This window comes from Mycteria americana, chromosome 5 (genome assembly GCF_035582795.1).
Source record: "Mycteria americana isolate JAX WOST 10 ecotype Jacksonville Zoo and Gardens chromosome 5, USCA_MyAme_1.0, whole genome shotgun sequence".
Classification (NCBI taxonomy): domain Eukaryota; kingdom Metazoa; phylum Chordata; class Aves; order Ciconiiformes; family Ciconiidae; genus Mycteria; species Mycteria americana.
In genome coordinates, this window is record NC_134369.1 from 590,914 (window position 1) to 612,077 (window position 21,164).

At 45.0% G+C, this 21,164-nt stretch overlaps 1 protein-coding gene across 3 annotated transcripts; it reads right to left on the minus strand.

Moving 5' to 3' along the window:
• Positions 1-6,790: 6,790 nt before the first annotated feature.
• On the minus strand, positions 6,791-19,100 carry RAD51 (RAD51 recombinase). Of its 3 annotated transcripts, none has more exons than XM_075501744.1 (10): positions 18,984-19,100; positions 17,732-17,844; positions 17,109-17,246; positions 15,831-15,948; positions 15,190-15,281; positions 14,212-14,306; positions 9,515-9,628; positions 8,553-8,682; positions 8,181-8,302; positions 6,791-7,874 (listed from the first exon to the last, which is right to left on the minus strand). In XM_075501744.1, the coding sequence occupies exons 2-10, from the start codon at positions 17,816-17,818 to the stop codon at positions 7,751-7,753; spliced, it is 1,020 nt and encodes a 339-aa protein (XP_075357859.1). In that variant the 5' UTR covers positions 17,819-17,844; positions 18,984-19,100; the 3' UTR covers positions 6,791-7,750. The 3 variants fall into 3 exon arrangements, with proteins under 3 accessions (XP_075357859.1, XP_075357862.1, XP_075357860.1); XM_075501747.1 differs by lacking the exon at positions 18,984-19,100 and adding an exon at positions 18,778-18,946; XM_075501745.1 differs by lacking the exon at positions 18,984-19,100 and adding an exon at positions 18,705-18,863.
• Positions 19,101-21,164: the final 2,064 nt, after the last annotated feature.

Here is a 21,164-nt window from a genome sequence, read left to right on the forward strand (position 1 = left end):
CTCGGCGCAGGGGGAGCTGAACCCCCCCGTTTATGCAGCTGAACTTCGGTGGGATGCAAGAGCGAGGCAGGATCGGGCTGCACGTGGCTCTGCAGGCGCTCGTGCCCGACGGGAGAAGGCAGAAACCCTTCAGAGCTTACAGGCTGGCGGAGGTAACAGGAGACACATGAACGGCAACGGCCGGATTTATAGGCAGGAAGGTTAAGCCTCCGTATCCCTTGACTCTCGCCCTCGTCTCTAGCAGGAATTCAAGTTTTTTTGGGTTGTGGTGAAACAAGGGCTCTGTCTGGGAGGAAAAACGGGGCTTAGTCCTGGCCCCGAGAGGGCTGTGATAACAGAGCAACTGTGTGAAGACTGGCGATAGCTCATCCTTGGATCCAGACTTTTACAAACCAGCTGGGTTCAGCCTCTGGAAATGGAGTTGAAATAGTCCTGAAAGGGTCTGCGCATCTCCTGCAAGGCTGGCTGGCTTCCAAGGGAATTAATACGCTTCTCTATCACTTAATAAACCCGTCCTAAAAGTCCTGCTCAAAGAAGATGATGCCAGTGCACCCAGGGATGCCACGCACGGGCTGACAGCCTTTCTTTGCCTGTAATTAAAAGCTGTTGAAGGGGTGTTTGCGTGCCGGCAGAGAGAGGGAGAAGAAAGGGGCCGAAATGAGAAAGTCCCCTGTGGCATGTGTAATGGGGAAATAATCACCGCTCTGCCTCAACCGGAGCCCAAGGCCGGGCAGCGCAGGCGGCTTGGCGAGGGACCAGCTCCCCCCGCCGCTGTCTCGCCCCTGGGAGGGAGAAGAGATTAATCCCCCATCGCCGCGGATTAATGCTGACGGGAGGGCTGGCCCGCGACAAGACAGATGACAGGGTTACATGGCAGTGCGTGAGAAGCCAGCCCCTCTCGAGCCAGCGTGGTTTTCCTTGCGTGACTGCTCTCCTCCTCTCTTCCAGCCAGCTCCCACCTTGGGAAAGGCGCCTTTAACCCGTTCCTGCCCGCCGACGGATGGGGAGAGCACGGGAGGCCGGAGGAGACGGCGGGCAGGAGAGGGAGCCCGGGACCAGGGTCAGAGGTAGAATAAAAATGCCCCAAATCTGCTTTGTTCTGGGGGCAGCTTCATTTGCTCCTTAGCCTTGCCGGACGCACAACCGCCCTGGACCTACAGAGTCCTTTGACACCTACAGCATCCACAGTCCTTTTGGCCGGGCTCCGATACATTCACACGCGTGCGTTTCTGGCAGTGGTTGCGTACTCAGGTTTCTTACTGCAGCTGTAAGTACAAACTGCTCTCCTCCTCGCCGTGCTCGGTGCGTCCACGTGGAAGTCCCTGCCCTCCCGGGCTTCACCCTAGGCAGCCCCAAGGCTGCCCTTCCTCGCAGGAGCGAGGGCTCGCGCAGGAGCTCGGGGATCCCCGTTCCTCGAGGCAGGTCCTCCGCTCGCCGCCGCCGTCCTCCCAGCCCTCTCTCGTGCCACGCAGGTGCTCTGGAGTGCCGTGCTTTTCCCTCTCTTGCGTACGCTCGAGCGTCTAAAGCTGTTACTTAAGCAAAGCATACATAAAGTCGACTTTTATTGTGCTTTCTGTCCCAAGATTGGTTTAACGGAGTATTAAGAATATTAATTTCACTGGCCAAGGCGTAATGGAGAACCTGACCCCACAGCTACGGGGTGGACCCCAAAGCTAGCGAAGGGCTGGAGCTCATTGACCCTGACCACTTTCATGTCAGTTTTTACTCTGGCAAAGCCTTTCCCGGGGCGGGGGGACAGGGGAAAGGTGGAGGTTTGCACACAATTGTACTTTTTTTCCAGCAGATTTGGATGTTTTTAAAAGGTGTGATGGACCATCAGTGATGAAAGGACCCTATTCTATGCAAAATACGGGTAAAGAAACAAGTACAGTCGAGTTACCTTACAAACAAGCTTCTGCTAAAGAAAAATAAAAATCCTCCGGGTAAATTTAAGAAGCAGTAGAATACAACTAGTTTAATAAAAATGAATGATTTTAAGTTAAATTTGAAGTCTGGCCGTTTATTTTCTGAAAAGGTGACGCCACCTCCCCTTTCTCCCCTTCGCCGCTCCCCAAATCCCATTCAGCACTCAAACACCTTCCCGGGCACCAAACCACCCCCTCGCTGGCATCTGCTGCACAGGAAGAATAAAACCATTCCCTTTGTTTTCAGACTGGTGATGAAATCTTTGGCTTTGCTGTTAGTTTCTGGTAAGACGTTCGAAATACTCGGGGTGTAACTTTAAGCTGCAGCGTTCCCTCCATTTCACTTCTCTTCATTCCTTTGAAGCCTCAAGGTTGCCGTTATTAAAACCTCCTTTGTGTCTTGTATTTAATGATTGGGCAAGCGACTGTTGAGGGCCCCGCCGTTTGTTGAGAGCCCCAGATCGTAGCTGGGCTAGGCAGGTATTTTTGCCTTCCCTGGAAGAGGACACAGCCCAGCTGAGCGAGACAGAGTGAAGAATGGTGTAATTCTATGGCACGGGGAAACCAATTTATGTTTTAAAGTTTCTCCTGAAAATAAAGGCTGAAACCATGCGAAAGGGAAACAGTAGAGCGCACTGGTCGTCGTAGTCACAGCAGGAGTCGACAATTTGTCCTTTCAGTCCTTTCCACCATCAACAGCGAGGTCGGTGCCAGGAAGGATGGAGTATTGAAGCTGCATTTCAATAGCATAAACACACACTGATCTTACGAGGAAAACCGCCACCGCCAAGACTGTCCTGGTTTCAGCTGAGACAGAGTTAATTTTCTTCGTAGTGGCTGGTATGGGGCTATGTTTTGGATTTGTGCTGAAGACAGTGGTGATAACACAGGGATGTTTTAGTTGTTGCTGCACTGGTCAAGGACTTTTCAGCTTCCCCTGCTCTGCCGGGTGCAGAAGAAGCTGGGAGGGGACACAGCCTGGATAGTTGATCCAAACTGACCAAAGGGCTATTCCATACCATATGACGTCATGCTCAGTATATAAAGCTGGGGAAGAAGAAGGAAGGGGGGACATTTGGAGTGATGGCGTTTGTCTTCCCAAGTAACCGTTATGTGTGCTGGAGCCCTGCTTTCCTGGAGATGGCTGAACACCTGCCTGCCCATGGGAAGGAGTGAATTAATTCCTTGCTTCGCTTTGCTTGCGTGCGTGGCTTTTGTTTTACCTATTAAACTGTTTTTATCTCAACCCTCAAGTTTTCTTACTTCTTTACTTACTTTCTTACTTTCTTACTTTCTTTCTTCCGATTCTCTCCCCCATCCCACCGAGGGGGAGTGAGCGAGCAGCTGTGTGGTGCTTAGTTGCCGGCTGGGGCTAAACCACGCTATCGGCCAAGGTCAGCGGCAGAATGACTGACTCAAGTACAAGTTTGTGCAGTTTAATTAACTCAAGTTATGCCGTGAAAATAACCAAGTGTTACCTTCGGCTTTGGGCGCTTCGGCCTTTGGTTATTTTTCTCCTCCCTGGCTGGAGCGCAGGGGTTGTATGAGGTCACCTTGCACGGGGGTGCTGCACCCTCAGGTCTCGGTGGGGAAACCGAGGCACGGGGCGTATTGAACCGAGCTAACATAAACCGTACGCAGAGATGCGATCGCTTTCGGTGTGGGGTGTGACCTTTCACAAAGATTCCTCCCCGTAATTAAAAACACATCCCGGGGAAGCGCTGTTGTCCCACAGTGGGTTTGTGTATTTGCAAAGCTGACAAAAAGGGAGAACTGGAGCTACTGAGCAGCACTTTACACTTGCACCACCATGGCTGCATCTGGAAAAATTTAGCGTTTGCTTCTGAAGCTGGGTAGTTGGGAAAACTTCACTGGCCACACACAACGCTATGCAGTCAGCCAGCTCTCTGCTCGCAAAGCGAGACGCAGGGAGTTAGGAGATGGGGCCGTGCTCTTCTGAAGAAAACAGGGGAATGTTTCTCACCGTGCCACTACGCTCGTGTCCTTCCACCTGCCAGCCTCGCTTCGCTCCTTGCTGTTGGGAGACCAACGCAACTCCCAAGGGAAACACGGAAACAAAACACTGCAGACCATCTCTGTCGTTTTAATTAATCAAACCGCTCTCCATCGTGCTCTAATAAGGGCATTAGTAGTTCAGAGTAATGCACATATTTCTGTACACATTTCAATTCCGTTACAATCTCCTCTTCACCTCTAGACGTGGGTTCAAACGTAGCACAACTTGGCTGAACGCGAGCCAGGCAATTGCGCAAACACATGCGCACAAAACCACTTCAGAATTTAAAAGTGAATATGATTTCTAATCGTATTCCACTGCCTTGAGAGGAACGTTTGGGGAAACATCGAGAGAAGTATTTCAAGGGGACAGCAGGAAAAATGTTTACTAAAGGAATATTAATTATGCCTCCTTGAGGTTAAAGCAATGTTGACAGTAAGCTTAGTTAATTAGCGTTTCATAGCACTGTGTCATAAGCAACTTAAACCCTCTGTGGAAACACTTGCCTGTGCAGCTGCTACAGGGACGTCCTAAGATGACTTGAAAAGATCTTTCAGAAAAGCTTCTTGTGTTTAAAAGAAACAAAACAAAACCCCCAAATCCCCCCGAGTTCAGAGCCTAAGCCACATAAGAGCTTGGAGAAGAGGAACAAATATTTCCCAGTTTCTTCACCTTTGCTCTCCCAGTCCGAGTGACAAGCCTTTCAGCTAGCGAAGGGAAGTACCGCAGGCGGTGAGAAAAACCGGTTTCCACGCTGAGCATTACACGAACAGAGAGGACTGCAGATGTAATTTTAGTTGTTCAAAGTCCTCAGCAGACTTTGGAAAGTAGAAAAAAACCCCCGGTTCTATTAGATTGTAAGTTAATGCTGTACAATTCAAAGAGATACAAACAGCAGGGAACTAGGATACAGGCATGGCAAAACTCCCTCTCCATAGAGGACACTGAAGAGAAGCAACAGTGCAGAAGATGAACACGACATTTTGAATTTCAGTGTAGCCAAAAGCAATAAAACAAAGTGTTCCATCGTCCCCTAAAGTGTCCTTTATACCTAAATGATAGCACATGATACGTACACGTTTACAAAGCGGGGCTTAAAAACCACAACACCCCCCCAGCACGGTTGATTGCTGGAAATCCCACCAAAGCTGCAAGCCGCGTACTTGCGAGCCTTCCTATTGAATAACCGATCATATTTATAAAACCTTGGAGAAGAGGTCAGAAGTGCAATTCAATAAGCGCCGCTGCTGCTCTCCCGCTGGGGGCTAGCTGTACCGCCTGGCAGCGTTCAGCATTCGCGGGGTACTGACCCAGTAAGCTGTTGAGCTAAAGGGTAGCACGGAGGGAGCGCTTCTCTTAACCTTCGCGTCCTCGTGGAATTTTTAAGCATATTCAAATTTCGTCTTCAGATTGTTTAAACCCCATCTGCAATTTGAAATAAGATTGTAACGTTCTATTTTATATTAGGGGCAACTAAAGACGTATTACACGCAGTTACATTAAAGAAAACATCGCGAAGGGCACGCGGCAGGGTCGGGATCTCCCTAGGTACGAGCTGCGCAGTCTCAGCTGCCTTTCCGTAGCGCTCTGTCTGGGCTGCTTCTCAACCCGTTCCCTTACCCCAGCTCTCAGTGTCACCTTATCTTCTGCTCCCTTTACAGTCCCTTCGCCCAGCAAGTCCCACATCCCCCTCCTCATATTTGTTTTTCCCTCTCTTCACTTGCTCCTCCTACGCAGCCGGTTTTCCCAGCCTGTCCTAGTTTTCTCTTGATCGAGAATTCCGGAAGAAATCTCCCTCTGTTCCCTGCAGGCCCAGTGCTTTTCCCCTTATGCAGTACCCTGAACGAAGTACCCAGCTGGGAACGCCACAGCCCCTCTGTTCACCTGCACAGAGCCGGGACTGCCGTGACAGTCTGATTCTCCAGCCACGTCTTCAGTAGAGCACATCCAACACATGAAAAGGAAAAACTGCAAAGGTCTGACAAGTCGCAGGGCAGGTGAGAACAGACTGTAAGGTTCATGACTTGGTCACCTGTAAGCAGCTTCCTGCAGGGACACCACGAGACATCTCATTTCAGAGAGCCCCTTCTGCCAAACCTTAGGTCTGGACTCTCAAACCCAGAAAGGCTAGACATTCTCAGGCACCTGGACTTTTTTGACAGGGCGTGAAATTTCCTGTTATTCTAGCCTCACTCCTGAGGACAGCTGAAAGTCTTTGCCAGATTTCCCCACCCTCCCAGAAGTATCAGCCTGTTACAGACCCCATCCATGTCAGGTTTCAGCCAACACAATTAACACCTAGCATGCTTCAGGCAACAGCAGGATCTTACAACTGGTCACGTCAGACAACAGTGATAGACAGTACGTTGTACCATCTTCACCTACACGGAGGGCAAGTGAGTAACCAGTAAGTGCTGAACCTAAAGAGAACGAAAAGACGGAACATCTCAGTTCCTTACTCATGAGTCCAACCCCAATTTAATCCCCTAGTTAACATTTTAATGTGAGTTTTGATTCTTGAAAGTCAGCTGCAAGCAACGATGAGGGCAATGGCCTTTTGTGCACATCTTCTGAATAGAAACAGCAGACACTCCACAGCTATGCAGAATTTAAGAACAAAGGCATTCAGCTATAAAAGAGATAGCAGACAACTTACCATCTCACGAGGTTTAGTAGTCAATGCAGCACAAGTATTTATGTGCCTGAATAAACGTAGGTTATGCCTGCTAGCCTGCAAGAGACAGTTGGATCCCACTGTATGTATTCTTCATTATTTGTCCCAGAAAAATTGTGCCAGGGAAAAAGAACAAGGAAAATATTTTTTGCTGCCAACTACCACTATGATACTATTCTCTTTAATCAAGTTTAGAGTAGTTCACAATAGCATAGCTTATATAAAAATATTGCATAATATAAAAGAACCTTTTTAACCTCAAAAACTCTTGAAAGACACCTACAGAGCACTCGGAGCACAGTTGCACTGCATATCCCAAATCAAGAAGGAGATGATGCATTTTGTTAGCATTAGGAGGAAAAAAAAAAATCCAGACTGAGATTCACTGAAGATTTATGCATCTTCTTCTTACTCGCAGATAAAAACTGCCTCGGTCTGAATTAACACCCGGCTAAATCCCAGAAACCTGTAATGTCATCAATATTTTCATGGTCCTTTTTATTAAAAGCAGATTTCCACAGAGAATTAATGAAATACAAAAAATGTAATTGAAATGTAAATTAACAGTTCCCAAAACCCAGCATGTTGTAGCATCCAAAACAAATCTAACATAAAGAATGTGGATTGTGATCATCATCAATCCCAGCAATATCCTCAAATTCTTATTGTGGAATACCGTTCTGCTTTATTTTATCATTAAAGCAATCCATTAAGTATTTAGGTCGCCACTTTTCTTATTTCACAAACCCATCAATGCTACTTCAAATTCACCAAGTTATGAACTATGGCCACATACTCTTTAAGATTTTACTGCACTTGTCCACCGGTAGAATCCAGCTGGAGCAACAGCCGTGAGGAAAATACAAAGGCTATGGTCCTCTGAAAATGTTCTCAAGAAACCACGTTAATCTAACAGGTGACTAAAGCCCAAGAGGGTAGATCTCTTCCAAGCAACACCTCTAGATGCGTCTCAAAGTGTATTCACCTGATGGACTTCTGTGCTGATATACAACAGATTCCTCTGCCAGCGTTTGAACAGCAGCTGCATGGGGAAAGCATCTGTGAGGTGCCACAAAGAAAGGAGCCTTTTGCAGACACCTAGTCTTGGGTTACACGGGAAATGAAACGGAGTCTTCAGTCTTTAGCGTCTCCCACTCCGTCAGCATTAATAGCGAACATTGCTTCAGCCTCAGGAAGGCAAGGAGAGTCATAGATTTTACATATTCTGGTTTCACCTCGGCCTTTTCGCAGATACAGTCTAATAGGGAGAAGGAAACAAAAGAGGTAAGGGCGTACAGCCTCCTTTCAGGAAATCATTATCATAACCATTAAAACATTATGTTGGTACAAGAATACAACACACTGCGGAGCTGTAAGAACTTCTGAAAATGTTGTGTTGATTTTACTGCAGATTAATGAGCGCACAGAGTAGCATTCATTTGTTGAGAAGCAGGCTGGACTTGCCATTGACAGACTACGTAGAAACCCAGAATTTAAAGGCACTTAGCTAGTTTCACAGAATCTTCCAAAACAAGGCTAATGGAATGATAATCTATTCTCTCACCTCGTGGTGGAAGCATGTGCTATGATATTTCCTCCAATAGGTTTTTTGGGATCTGCAGCAAACATGGCTGCTCCATCTACTTGTGCTACCACCTGGTTAGTGATCACAACCGCCACACCAAACTGTAAGGAGAAAAGCAACACATCAAAATGCATTTATTTTCCACAATCTGAACAAAGGGGGGGGGGGGAACCAACCAACCAAACCACATGCACTTCTGCTGTCCTTAACCACTCTACCATGCCTCTCAAAACAAAACGGAAGCAGGCACAGAGTGGGCAGAAAGCCATTTGTACAAAATTGCTAAGCTTTACAAGAGAAATAAAACCGATCACCAGTCCTTTAGACAATAAAGCAAAGTTCCTAGTTTACCTCATCTGCGAGTCGAAGCAGCATACGCAGAAATCTGGCCAGATGCATCTGTCTCGCTGACAGCTCACCTCTTCCTGAGTAATCTGTCCGATAAAGGGCTGTGGCACTGTCCACTATCAGCAGCGCATATCTGGAAAGATAAGTGCAAGGTTCTCATAAACATTTCCAGGCGTGAATAATGCCTCCACTGGAGTGCGACAGTGCCCAGCAAATTGTAAGGCTGCATACAGATGTGGATGTAAGCTCCTCTCAACTTGCCAGTTAGCAGAATTACTACTTTTAACAACCCTGACTTGATCTGTAATGTTCAGATTACTAACTATGCAATAAAACCCAAAGAAAGTTGCTGCATGATTAAAAACTTAGATTTATTGTACTCTTATAAACTAGCCCAGAATGGAATGTTTTGACACCACAGGTAGGCTGTGGGCAGGTTCCTGTACACCTCATACCACCACCTCCTTTGCGCTAAAGGGGTCCATAAATCTTAGTTTCAAACTCAAGCTGCCTGCACCGGTTTCTTCGGTGCTCGGCATGCTCTAAATCAACACTCTTTATTTCTGAAAGCAATTGTAAACTGATCTTTTAAATTGTTTCTCAGGCTGGTCCTTGTTCTTTGTAAAGTAAGATCAGTTGTCGCGGTTCAAGTCAGTTGCTGTCATCCAACGTTTCAGCAGCAAGAGATATTAACTCACAACTGCCTGCTGAGACACCAAGCTTCTTATCTGGATATGCCAAAGCATAATCCAGTTTGAGAATAACAAAACCTGATCTAATGGAGCTAAGCACTGAAGAAAGCAAGTATATTTCAAAAAAGTTAACTTCTGAAGTCAACATTTACTTTGACATTTCACAGTTTTGTAATCTATACTTCTCTTGCACTTGTTCATCTTCTACAGGTAGCTTTATAATGTGAATATGTATCGGCACAAAAATCGCTCCATCGAAATCAGTCTTATTACCGTGATTCGGCCATCATAGCAGATGCCTGATACAGGAGCTGGGTCTGATGATCTGTGTTAAAACCTCGAGCATATGCCACGTTATCTAGGACATCACTGCCAGACAAGCCATACCTGGTGAAATCAGTGGGGAAAACAACATCTTTAAGTGACGACTTCATCAATAGGAGTTATCTAGCAGGTTTACCTAAAGACTAGAATAAAAATTCACATTCCTGGGAGAGCCTTAGAGATAAAAACAGACAGCAAAGAATGCAACACAACTTGGTGATGAAAACAGAATGATTGGAAACCATTTTTAAAGAATATTTTCCTGCCTAGGAACAATAGTGACGTAAAACACTGGACATTTTTCTCCAAAGAAAACCAAAGGCAAGGAAAGCTACGATTCTGGAACAGAATATTCTGAAAGCAGTATCTTGCTAATAAAAACCAGTGATAAACAGCCTTCCACCTGTAATACCTCGTCAGTGTTTTACTACCAAAATAATAATAGTAGTAAAAAAAGATAGTTACATTCAACACCTCACATTTAAATTATTTATATGGCACTTTGAGAAATCCCCTAGTATTTGGAGAACCACTTGATTATCCTCCTTGGATCTGAAATGTAGTAATATTTTTTCCAATGAGAGAGGACATACATAATTTGTTCTCATTTTTCATTCACACTACAGCATACTTCACAGAATTGCAGGCTCTTTGAAGTTGGAAGGGATCTCTGTGGATCAACTAGTCCAATCCCCTCCCTGCTCAAAGCAGGATCAGCTGCAGCAGGTTGCTCAGGACTGTGGCCAGTCGGGTTTTGAACACCTTCAAGGATGGAGTCTCCACAACCTCTCTGGGAAACTTGTTCTAATCTTTGGCTACACTGAACACTAAAATCTTTTCTTGCTACCTTTTACATACCTCACCGCATTCAACTCCAGACAGACTCTGGCCTTCCTAACCCCATTTCTGCATGCTTGACAGTGCCTCTATGTTGCTCCGAGGTCACCTGTCCCTGCTTCCACCTCTTGTATGCCTCCTTTTTATGTTTAACAGGAGCTCCTTGTTCATCCATATAGGCCTCTGACTGTCTTTGCTTGATTTCCTGTTCAACAGGATGGACCGTTCTTGAACTTGGAGATGATCCCTGACCATCAGCCAGCTCTCCTACATCCCTCTTGACTCAAAGGCTGTGTCCCATGGGATTCTTCCAAGCAGATCCCTGAAGAGGCCAAAGTCCACTCTCCTGAAGTCTAGTATTGCGATCCTGCTTAATGCCTTGCACCTATCTCAGGATCCTGAACTCCACCATCTGACGGTCACTGCTTCTCTGTGATCACAACGAGCTTTTAGCCTTGAAACTGCACACAGATGTCTGACTCTTCCCATTGTTCCCCATTCTGCATGCATGAGTGTGCAGGCACGTTGGAGAGGCATACTTAAAATGTCTATGTAAAGCAAATTAAACGCAGTGCATGTGTCAATGGTACACTGAATGCAGAAGCACACATCAACGGACTAAGTGCACGTTCAGTTGATAAGATGTTCTGGGAGAAGAGTGCAAAACTTTTCTGTTGTCACAGAATTGATTTTTTAGATTCTACGTGAAGAGCCAGGTCAAAGTGGGCGGCTCTCCAGTGAACGACCACAACTTCTAACGATACAGTTTTACACTCTAATGACACTGGCACAGCTCAATTTGACTTTCATCAACGAATAGTATGAAAGATCCAAGTCATATCATACCAAAATACATCAAATTAAGAACGTGAATTAAGGCAAGTATCTTTATGATCTCAATATTCTGCTTTTCACAGCTGGACGCCTAAAGTCTCCCTCCCTAATTCCTGTAGAAATTAGACTTCTAAGCTAAGCATAGCCTTGAAGACTACCCTTTTAGAATCACAGTTACCAATTAACTTTGTTATCTGCACATGATAGCTATTAATGAATCAAATAATCCAACCTTACTAGGCTACTGGCACCTTATGTTTGAAGGTGAGTAACAGCCAATCCTGACTAGCATTTTGAAGCAAGACCACACTGAAATATTACATATTTGAGATTAAAGTCAAGGGTGCTAGTCAAACGCTTGGCAAATCAGTAGACTACAGAAAGAAGGGAGTTGAAAGAAGGTTAGCCTCCATCCTAGCTGAGCTGAAGAAAAAGACTGAGGGATGGAACGGACTGGAAGAGTACTCTCTGCACACAGCCACGCACAGATACGCTCTTACGGATGTACTGATGACTGCTGCAAACATCATTTCACTTTCTCATTAGTGCCCAAGAAGTGTTTGTTGCCAAATATCCACTGGTGACAGGGAACATGGGAGTACTCCTCTACTTGCTGCAGGAAAAGCCAGCAGGGTTAGATCAAATTGTCTTCAACGAGACTTAACAGGATTTAGCTGGTGCTATCCCCATGTGATTAGGAAGCACACATTCCCTTTCAGTAGCAAAAAAGTGAGGGAAATTACTTCCTGCAGAGGGACAATTACACAATAGCTGTGGGGAGAAAGAAGCAGCAGAGAGAGAGGAGAGCAATAGTAATACCAGATGTTTCCAAAGTGAACATCTGCTGCATTAACCTCTAGGACCTATGTAAAATGTCTTCCAAAGATTTTTTTTTGCCTTTCAGTAACAAACCATCCAAATCCAGTACTGACGCAAATCTTCAGCTTACTATTTTTCAGTAACTTGACCTTACTTCATTCATTTAGGATGGTACGTCAATTAGATCACCTCCCTCTATAAAGAAAAGGGAGCATCTCTTGTGGGCTAGCACATCATAGTAGTTTGGTATTAAATCTTTGATTTTTCTACCTACAGTCATGGAAAGGCCCATAAATACTGGCCTTACCTCATAAATCTGTGGTGCTACTAAAAAGCAGCAGCCCTTCCCTTTCATTCTCTGCTTCCAGCTGCTCATTCTTGTCCCCTCCTTGCTCCAGCACCAGCAGTTTATGCTGCCCTGCCGTGAACGACGTTAGCAACTGCTCTGCTTCAGCCTACAGCCTAAGAGTCACTAATGCCAACACCATGGGGCAAAAGGGATGGCAGGACCGCCTGCAGTGGCATGGAATTGAGCCTCATTAAACCGAATTAAAACTTAAGTTTCTGCCCCATACAGACTGTTAACTGTGCAGCATGATGTTACAAAGCAGACATACTGTGAAATCAGCCTGCAGCATGAGGAAGGCAGCTTTGCCTAACAGGTTACATGGGGTCTTGGCAAAAAAATAAGTTCAGGAAAAAAATATATGCTGAGGAACGATGAAGGGTAAAAACAAAGCAACTTTAGAAAAAACATCTATAATGACAGGCGAGGCCTTGAAGTATACTTGAAGGCTGCTTGAAGGAAACACAGTCACTTAGCAATTAAGTCTTGCTACTGTAAATGCACGGTAAAAAAGGACAGTCATTTTTTAAGGTAGGAAATTTGCACAAAAGTTTTTAAACTACTTTTTAAACACCCCCCCCCCCCCCCCCCAGCCTGAAAAGCTACGAACCTAAATCAGACTAGCAAAAGTGTAGTAGAAAACAGGCCAATTGATTTTATCGTTGCAGAACATCCGAGCCTCTGTATTCAAATCAGCCCAGCCTTGCTGCATGATTTTGGCTTGCAGCTTAGAAACAATCAATGTTTGTCATATTTTAATTCCAGAACAAAGCACACAGCTTACTGACATGAAAATTCTAATCAGTATCTAGGTGGAAATATTTTTTAAAACTACCCTATAACTGAAATTGTTAATCTGAAGCTTAGGCGCAAGTTCCAATCTGAGTAATTGCATTCTGCATCCTTACAAGTCCTCTCCTACTTCAGTCAGGTATGACATGCTTCACACCCCTTCCCAAAGCGTTGGGCTACTTTTGCGTTCAAGCTGACACAATTTCAGCAATTGATAAGCACTGCAAGATAAATAAATACATCAACCCAAGTTCACTGAAGCTGCATATATACCTTGATATTTAATTGAAACAACAATCATGGAGAATTAAGCCCCATAGAAGCAGTTTTAATTTTGAGAAAGCGTAAAGAATCACAAGACCAGAAGCAGCTCCTTTTTCTAATGTACAGAACCACTACTTCAGGGTTTTAAGTCTAACCAGAATCTCTGTGTAGACAGCAGAATTTTTATTTGGGTAATTAAGTTTTACTTTCCAATTGGTATAAAAAACACATCAGAATATTCCGAGATAGAGGCAGGAGATGAAAAAACAGCTTTTCAACTGGTCAGTGGCTGCTCTCATACTTCCTAACAAAAACCTTCCAGCTGCTGTTGCGATAACCTTTTTACAAAAGGATCTTTGTTTAAAGGTAATGCTATTGGCAGAATTTAAGAAAAATCTTTGAATGTATTTCACTAACAGCAAAACTGAATTTGAAAGAGACACTAGTAAGAAGTGAAGACATCGTATTCTAGGGGACAACGATGTTAGCTGCTGTCATATCTAAAGCTAGGAACTTTGTTTATAAAAGACAGCTAATGAAGTGGTCTAACTGCATGTAGGTAGACAGACAACTACAATACAGAAAGGTTTTTGTTTGGCTGGTTTTTTTAGGGACAGTTCTTACTGCAACAGCCCCATGAATTTAAGGAAACAGGCTGATTTACACAGTGATCCTTATCAACTAAGTTGTCCCATGAGTAAATGTATTCCTCTCTTCCACTAATGCCAGTTTACTTCTAGGCCTAAGTACAGACCTTTCAGCCACAGCAAGAAGACGTTCTGGACGGAAGGTCCCTTCTGTGTCAATATACATAGCTTTTCCTTCACCACCACCTCGGTCAATGGGAAGCTAAAGCAAAAGAAAATGAATGAACATGAAATAAAGTATCAACAAATAATCCAGTTATTGCCTTACACCCTCAACTGCTATCATACAATAAAGAACATACCAAGCTATTGTGATTAAAGCCATATTTATCTGGGAAAAGTGAGACGAAAGATTCCTGTTTTCAATCTCTGATACCTACATAAGAGGACAGGTGCTTAACTTTGAGCTGGTAAGTTTAGGTCCATAAGGGTGTTAACTAAATGATCAAATTAAGCCCAAAGCCTCTAATATTTTATGAAATAGCAACCTCTAGAAAGTAATAAACACTATTATTTGTTTAAACTAAGATTAGAAAAAAGGTTACTCCAAACTAATTACTGCTTGACAGCAAGAGCCAGCTGAAGGCTTTTACAAAAGTGAAGCAAGCATGGGATACGTTAGGGGAAAAAAACCAGCTAGTCAAATAAACTCATTGAACCCAACACAGCTTCTTCTCTCTTTTCAACACTTTCGGTGGTAAGAAAGGTTCTCTGCACTCTAGAGCACCTGAAGAGAGATCAAACACTTCTCTGTATTTAAGACCTAGAATTATGCTACAAGGCACGTGTTAAATTTTGTTGTCAGAATACTGAGGGGAAAAAAAAAAAGTTACAGAACATGTCAAACACGGGTGCAAAACATCACCAACTTAACTGCTGCTGAAGTAATCCTAGTAGGCAGATCAAGCACGAAACAAAAGATCCTAGAAAGCTGCAAGTACAACCAAGGGTGCTGCAAATACTGACGTTCTTTGCAGCTGTTTATACGCATCACATTTGTATCGGTTGAGAAAAGTGCACAAATTAGCAAATGTCCAAAAGCTGTGTTGTCTGAATACTTGATTTTAATTAAGTGGACTACTCACTTGACAGGTTACTGCCAGGGTGTGACACAACTGTGTTTTTCCAGTACGAAACTCCCCAAATAACTCTGTTATGGACCCTGTTTCTATTCCTCCTGAAGGGAAAATAATAATAAAATAACAATAACAATAATAATAAAATTTAAAAAGGTCACATACTTCAAACAAAGACCACACATAAAGTATTATATTTACAGAGACTCAGTTAAACACTTACTTTGGTTAAAAGTTTCAAAACTCTAATTGGAAAACCTGGTTTTCATACTAAGGTTTGTTCATGTTGCAGATAAGAAGTTTAGGGAAGTGTATTTTTGAAGATGCTGAAACGACTTGGTTTGATTTTTTGATTACAAGTAGGAATGGGGAGAAGATGATAGCTGGTTTTGTTTTCCTGAAATAGGTCATAGACTAGAGTAAACTAGAAACATCCAAAATGAACAGCTCTGGGTATATTGCATCATAACTAAAGGGTTTTAAAACTATTTCTACAGCTTTTAAAAGAAAATCAATTGTGATAGAAGAGAGCAGAACTTTTTTCATTCAACCAGAGCTTGTGTCTTATGTGGTTTTGTCCAAGGAACATGCTCATAGAAAAAAAAAGCAGATAATGAAGGCTAATCAATGAAGAGAAATAAAATTATTACCTTGAAGAAGTTTATCAAGTTCTTTGGACCCAGTGGTGATCTGGATGATCTCTGACCTCCGCTGGTGGAATTCCGTTGCTGTGGTGAAACCCATCGGAACGAGTTTAGCTGCTTCAGCCTAAAGAAAACCAAACTAAGCAGTGCAAGGAGCGTTCATCCCATTCACTTACCCCCTCTAGTAATTAATACTGTCATTTTCTATTTTGTGAAACGGAGAAGCACCTATATAATTTGATGCATACATCTTATTTTATAGCCCATATATTAGTTGGTATCTCTGAAAAGAACTGAAATTCTGATCAAAGAAAAAACCTCAACATCCATTTTGCATATTTTATAAAAATCTTCCCCCCTTTCAGTTCAGTTCTGTCCCTGTGAAACTTGAAACACTTAGGATGGGCACACAGCCTATGAGGAATGCTGCCATCCTAACAGTGAATAAATATGCAAAGTAAGAAAAGTACTGGAGTTAAAGACTGTGCTAGGTCAGTTTTCGATAAATGAGAACCAGTTTGGCAGAAACTCCACATTCTGAACTAGAAGATGCTGTGAGATTACAACTCAGGCTTCACTCTCAGTCCCCAGAAGTAAACCCCAGGTCTCACAGGGAATACCTATCCAAGGTACACAATTAACGTGCTTAAGAAAAGCGTAACAGAAGAACAGCTGTACTGGGTCAGTCCAGTCCTTATAAAGCAGGATCCTCTGCCTTGACAACTGCCAACAGTGGATGCTTCGGGAAAGAGTGTAACAAACCAGGGAACAAGGGACTGACCCTCCATCTAGTAGTTCCTCTGGGTTCAGTTAGTGAGCTTCTCAATCCAAACGTTACCCCACAAACATTGCACTTAGCCCCTCTTTAAACCAATTTATGCCACAGATGGCCACTGTGTCTTGGGACACAGAGTTCTGTAACTTAACTACAACCTGTATGAAAAAGTACTTTCTTTGCTTTAGGCTTATCATGAGATATACCTAGCCTTCTGATCACGAGAAATACTGAGCTAGACATAATAGTCATCTCAGGCATATTCTTCATACCTTCCACGATTTTTATAGACCTTTCTAACAGTCCCTCCTCCCTCTTCACTTCTTGAAGCTGGTCCTAATGTTTTTTGTCTGTTCTCATCAAAAGTCATGCCATACCTTTAATCATCTTTCCTGCCCTTCTCAGTATATCGTTAATGGAGACCTTTCAAAATCACCAGAACACTTTAAGCCAGTAGAAATAAAACTTGTCGAGTATCTTGGGTTAAAGCTTTTCCACAACACCCTTACCAAGATTTTGTCAGCTTTGGCTTCACTGATGCCTTTAATATTTAGTAGCTCCTTCTTTGGTGCATAAGCAACAGCCTCGACTGTATGAAATCCAGCTTCTTCTAATTTCTTCACATCGTTTGCATTTATACCACATTGCTGAAAGGGAGGGGAGAAAAAAGGACACACTAAGCCACAAACACCTTAATCTAACGTCCACTGAATACCTTCAACTGGCTTCATAAGATTTGGATCAAACTCTGTTATTACAAGTCAGCATATTGCATGTTACTTCCCTATTCACTTACACACAAAGAACCATAAAAAATAATATCCTTTTACCAGTGTAATGTTTGCGTAAGCTATTAACTATATAGCTAGCATAGAACAGGCAGAAGATAGCATTCTCTGTTTGGTTTAATAGGTGCTGGAGGTGACCAATACATGTTAGGAAAGGGTACACAGCAAGGCAGCATAATATAAAACGTAACTGTTAACATGTTGGGTTTTTTATTTTGTATTGGGTTTTTTTGACAGAACACAAGTAAGAATTTAGCAATGCAATTTTCAGATACAACTTGTATTTAAGGAAAAAGACCAGCAGATTTCTTGAAAACTTACTCTAGAGCTAACTCCTTACCTACCTCTAACCGAGATATGAGCTGTGGTCCAAAGCTCTCTTCCTCTGCTGACGTATCTGCGTTTCCTTCGAACTGCACCTGCATAGCCATCGCACCGAGTATTCAGTACAGCCCCACTAGAAGAAAACCAAATAACTCTGTGATGCAACATACGCCATTCAAACAAGATATACGTGCAAAGTGTTTCAAAATAGATTAACAGATCATCCAAAGTAGTATGTGATGGTGTCCTCCCCTCACCTATCTCTTAGCTCATGGTATGCGAGTGCTGCAAGAAATATCTTTTGTGTGCTTTCCTATGTAGTATTAAACATTAAAAACAAAAAACTCAAACAAGTCTCATGTTACTGTCTCATCATTCCTGGTAAGGAATGATAAGAGGCTTAATAGAGAGCTCCACAGTATTTAGGGGTATAATATAACAAAATTAATTTGCTATTAGCAGCATCTCATTTTAGCAAGAAGTTACGCGGGCACGTTAGAAGACATATTACTTGAAATTGGCACTTGATGTTCTAGCTTGGTTGCCCCTAAGAGACTGCCCTCACGACAACTACAAATGCTAGCGCCTTGTGAGTGTCTGAACGGGGCTTTAGATTCTCGCTCTGGACCCTGCCAACACTGCGCGGCACCTGCACCGCCTTCCTGAACGCGAAGCAGAGGAGCGTGAGGGGAGGCACGAAGAGCCAAGGCAAACCGCAGGAAAGCAGGAAACTCGCGCTCTCTGTGGGCGCAGCGCTCCTCGGCTGCCTGCGGCGAGGGCCCTGGCAGGGCCAGGCACTGGTCACCAGCAGCACCTCCCAGGCACCCGTGGCCCGCCCGGAGTACAGGATGCCCCAAGCAGCACGGTAGTGACAGCGGGGCTACCAGAGCAGGCCTGCCTAGCCCAGTATCTCCCCCCGCAGGCAGACACCCCCAGAGCAGCAGCAGAAACCCACGGCAAGCACACAGGCTCGCAGCCGTCGCCCAAGCTCACCCTGGCCTTTATCGACTCCTTGACGCACCACGTTTTACAGTGCCCTTGTTTTTCCTACGCCGGCTACTCTCACCTTGTCTAATTTTTTTGTTTGCTTGTTCAATTTCCCCTCACAAGTCTGCCTCAGGCGACGCCCCTCCCCGTCCCTCAGGCCGCTGGAGGCCTCCCTCGGAGCTCGCCAGGCCGAGCCGGTCACCGGCGCGCAGGCCGGCGTTGACCCGCCCGCTGCCCCCACGGGAGAGGAACGGAGAAGGAGAGGGGAGGCCGAGGGGGGCTCACCCCGCGGCGGGCCGGGCCCAGGCCCGGCGCAGCTCCCGCCGTAACGCTCGCAGCCGCCGCCGGTTCGGAGGAGCCCGCCACCGAGTCACGTGACGGCGGGCGCGCACGGCGGCGCCTTAAAGGGGCCGCTCCCCTGTGGCCGCACGGGAGCGCGGAGGGGCGGCAAGGGCAGCGCCGCCTGCGTGAAATGAGCCCGCGGTGGGCGGCATCGGGGCAGGGATGCGGCTCTGCTCCCAGGATCACGCACAGAGCCCCCCGTTGGGCAGGGCCGCCTCTCGTTTTCCTTGTCTCGCCGCTCAGCGTAACGCCGTGGCTGCTCGGGGGGTTCGGCCCCGCTCCAGGCGAGGGTTGGGGTAAGCCCCGCTCCCGCTCTGCTGCAGCTTATGCCGGTACCCGGGAAGGAAAGGCTGGAGATGAAGACGCGTCTGGAGCAGAGGTTGGACTCCCAGGGTGGAAGCCCCTTTCCCGGGGGTACTTGTCCAAATTAAGTCTCAATCTAATGAATTTGAGGAGAGCCATTTGCTTCGAAGCCTTGCTGGGCAAGAGTAGAGGCCTCTGAGCCTCAGCACACACAACTAAAATTTTCCGTTAGCTTTTAAAGACGAAGAAGGATGATGAAACTGGGGGGTAACAGCTGGGAAAGAACCCTGCGTGAGCTAAAGGAAGAGCAGCAAGGCGCAGAGATCGCTGGACGAAGGATGTTTTGCCCTCTCGCGCCGTTTTCATCGGTAAGAAGCAGTGTCTGCGTTACTGCCCCTGCATTTCCATAAAAATAAATGGGCTACAGAAAAATCCCGCTTGAGCAGTGAAAGCTCTTCCCGTATATAAAAGCAGCTGTTAAAATACCCAAAGCATGTTATACATAGCAATTTCACTGATGAGTTAGCAGAGGAGTGGGCGGATCCCCGGGACACCTCTGCACATAGGAAAAGTTTTTTTCCGGCCTTTCCGTGCTGGTCACCCTCGGAGGCAAAATAGTGGGCGAGATGGACTTGTGTGTGGCAAGCAAGGGCAATGCGAAATAGGAAAAGCTGCATTTAACCAGTGCTTTTCATTTCTTCAGCTGACCATGATTTAGAAGAAACCTCTCCTGCCCCCAGCTTTGTTTATTAGTACCAAGCGTGAGGGTGAAACGTAGCAGGAACCGTGTTACCACAGACACGGACGAGGAACTGTTCCAACACTAGACAAAGCATCGTCATCAAAATAGCTGCGGGCCAGGTGCATTAGAAATATCTGCAGAGTTTTTATGCTTTTCATTAAAATATTTATTAAACCCATTTTACTGCTGGCGAGCTATCAGGAGTGTCACGCAAAGATAAAGGACATGAGATTTTAAAGAGGTATCAGCCTAGCATTAAATATATGAGAATATTTACACAGCTAGTTTTAAAAAGGCCTGTTAGTAACTCAAATGTTTGGGAATCTAACAGCATGGAACTAGGAAGAAAGGCTACAGAGCTGAGGTTTGCTTTGTATATACCGCCCCGCCTTATGTGCACTGTATCCTGAGTAGTTAGGAAAGAAAATCAAGGTGAAGACCTTTTGTCCATTTGTACCCCTGAGGGCGTGCGGCAATGCACATCATAGTGCACGTAATTATTATATTAATTGTCCTCCATCCCATGGGCAAGACCAAGTGAAAAGAGATGGAGATCCGGACGTGAATTGTGCACAGGTGTCAGGAGCCTGTTTGCTGCCCATCCTGGAGTGCCTGGCCCCGTAATTGCACAAAATGCCTCGTTGCTTGCGAGCTCACTATCCCACACGGCCCAAGGGCGTACGTTGTTGGACTTTCCTGTTGATCCTTAGAGCTCAAGGATTGAACGAGCACAGGATTTTTGAGAGGAGGTGGACTGACTTATCAGTAGCTTCTCTGTTACGGTGGATAACTGGTCAAGGACACGCAGCAGGCTCTGGTGCAGTGCTGTCCCATTATTAAAGAAAATGATTAGAAAAGCCTACCCTAGCTCAGGACTTTTGTTATATTATTGAAGATTATTGATTACAGTACACGGGACTAAGATCCTGCCTGCCTGTAAGAAGATAGGAAGCTGTGTGGCAGTTGGAGTGGTAAGTGGGTAGGTAAGCAAGAGGTGAAGGTTGGTTTTACTCCCTCCCTTAGTATTGTCACAGAGTGGCTGATAAATCCAGAGCTTTTCCGGTTAAGGTAGGCAGTAT

Excerpts from the sequence above, each read along its gene's own strand:
- RAD51 (XM_075501744.1), bottom strand. The coding sequence starts at position 17,818 with ATGGCTATGCAGGTGCAGTTCGAAGGAAACGCAGATACGTCAGCAGAG. Across the intron at positions 15,282-15,830 it reads ACTTGATAAACTTCTTCAAG|GAGGAATAGAAACAGGGTCC; the intron begins GTAATAATTTTA and ends TTTTCCCTTCAG. Across the intron at positions 8,303-8,552 it reads TGCTTCGACTCGCAGATGAG|TTTGGTGTGGCGGTTGTGAT; the intron begins GTAAACTAGGAA and ends TTCTCCTTACAG.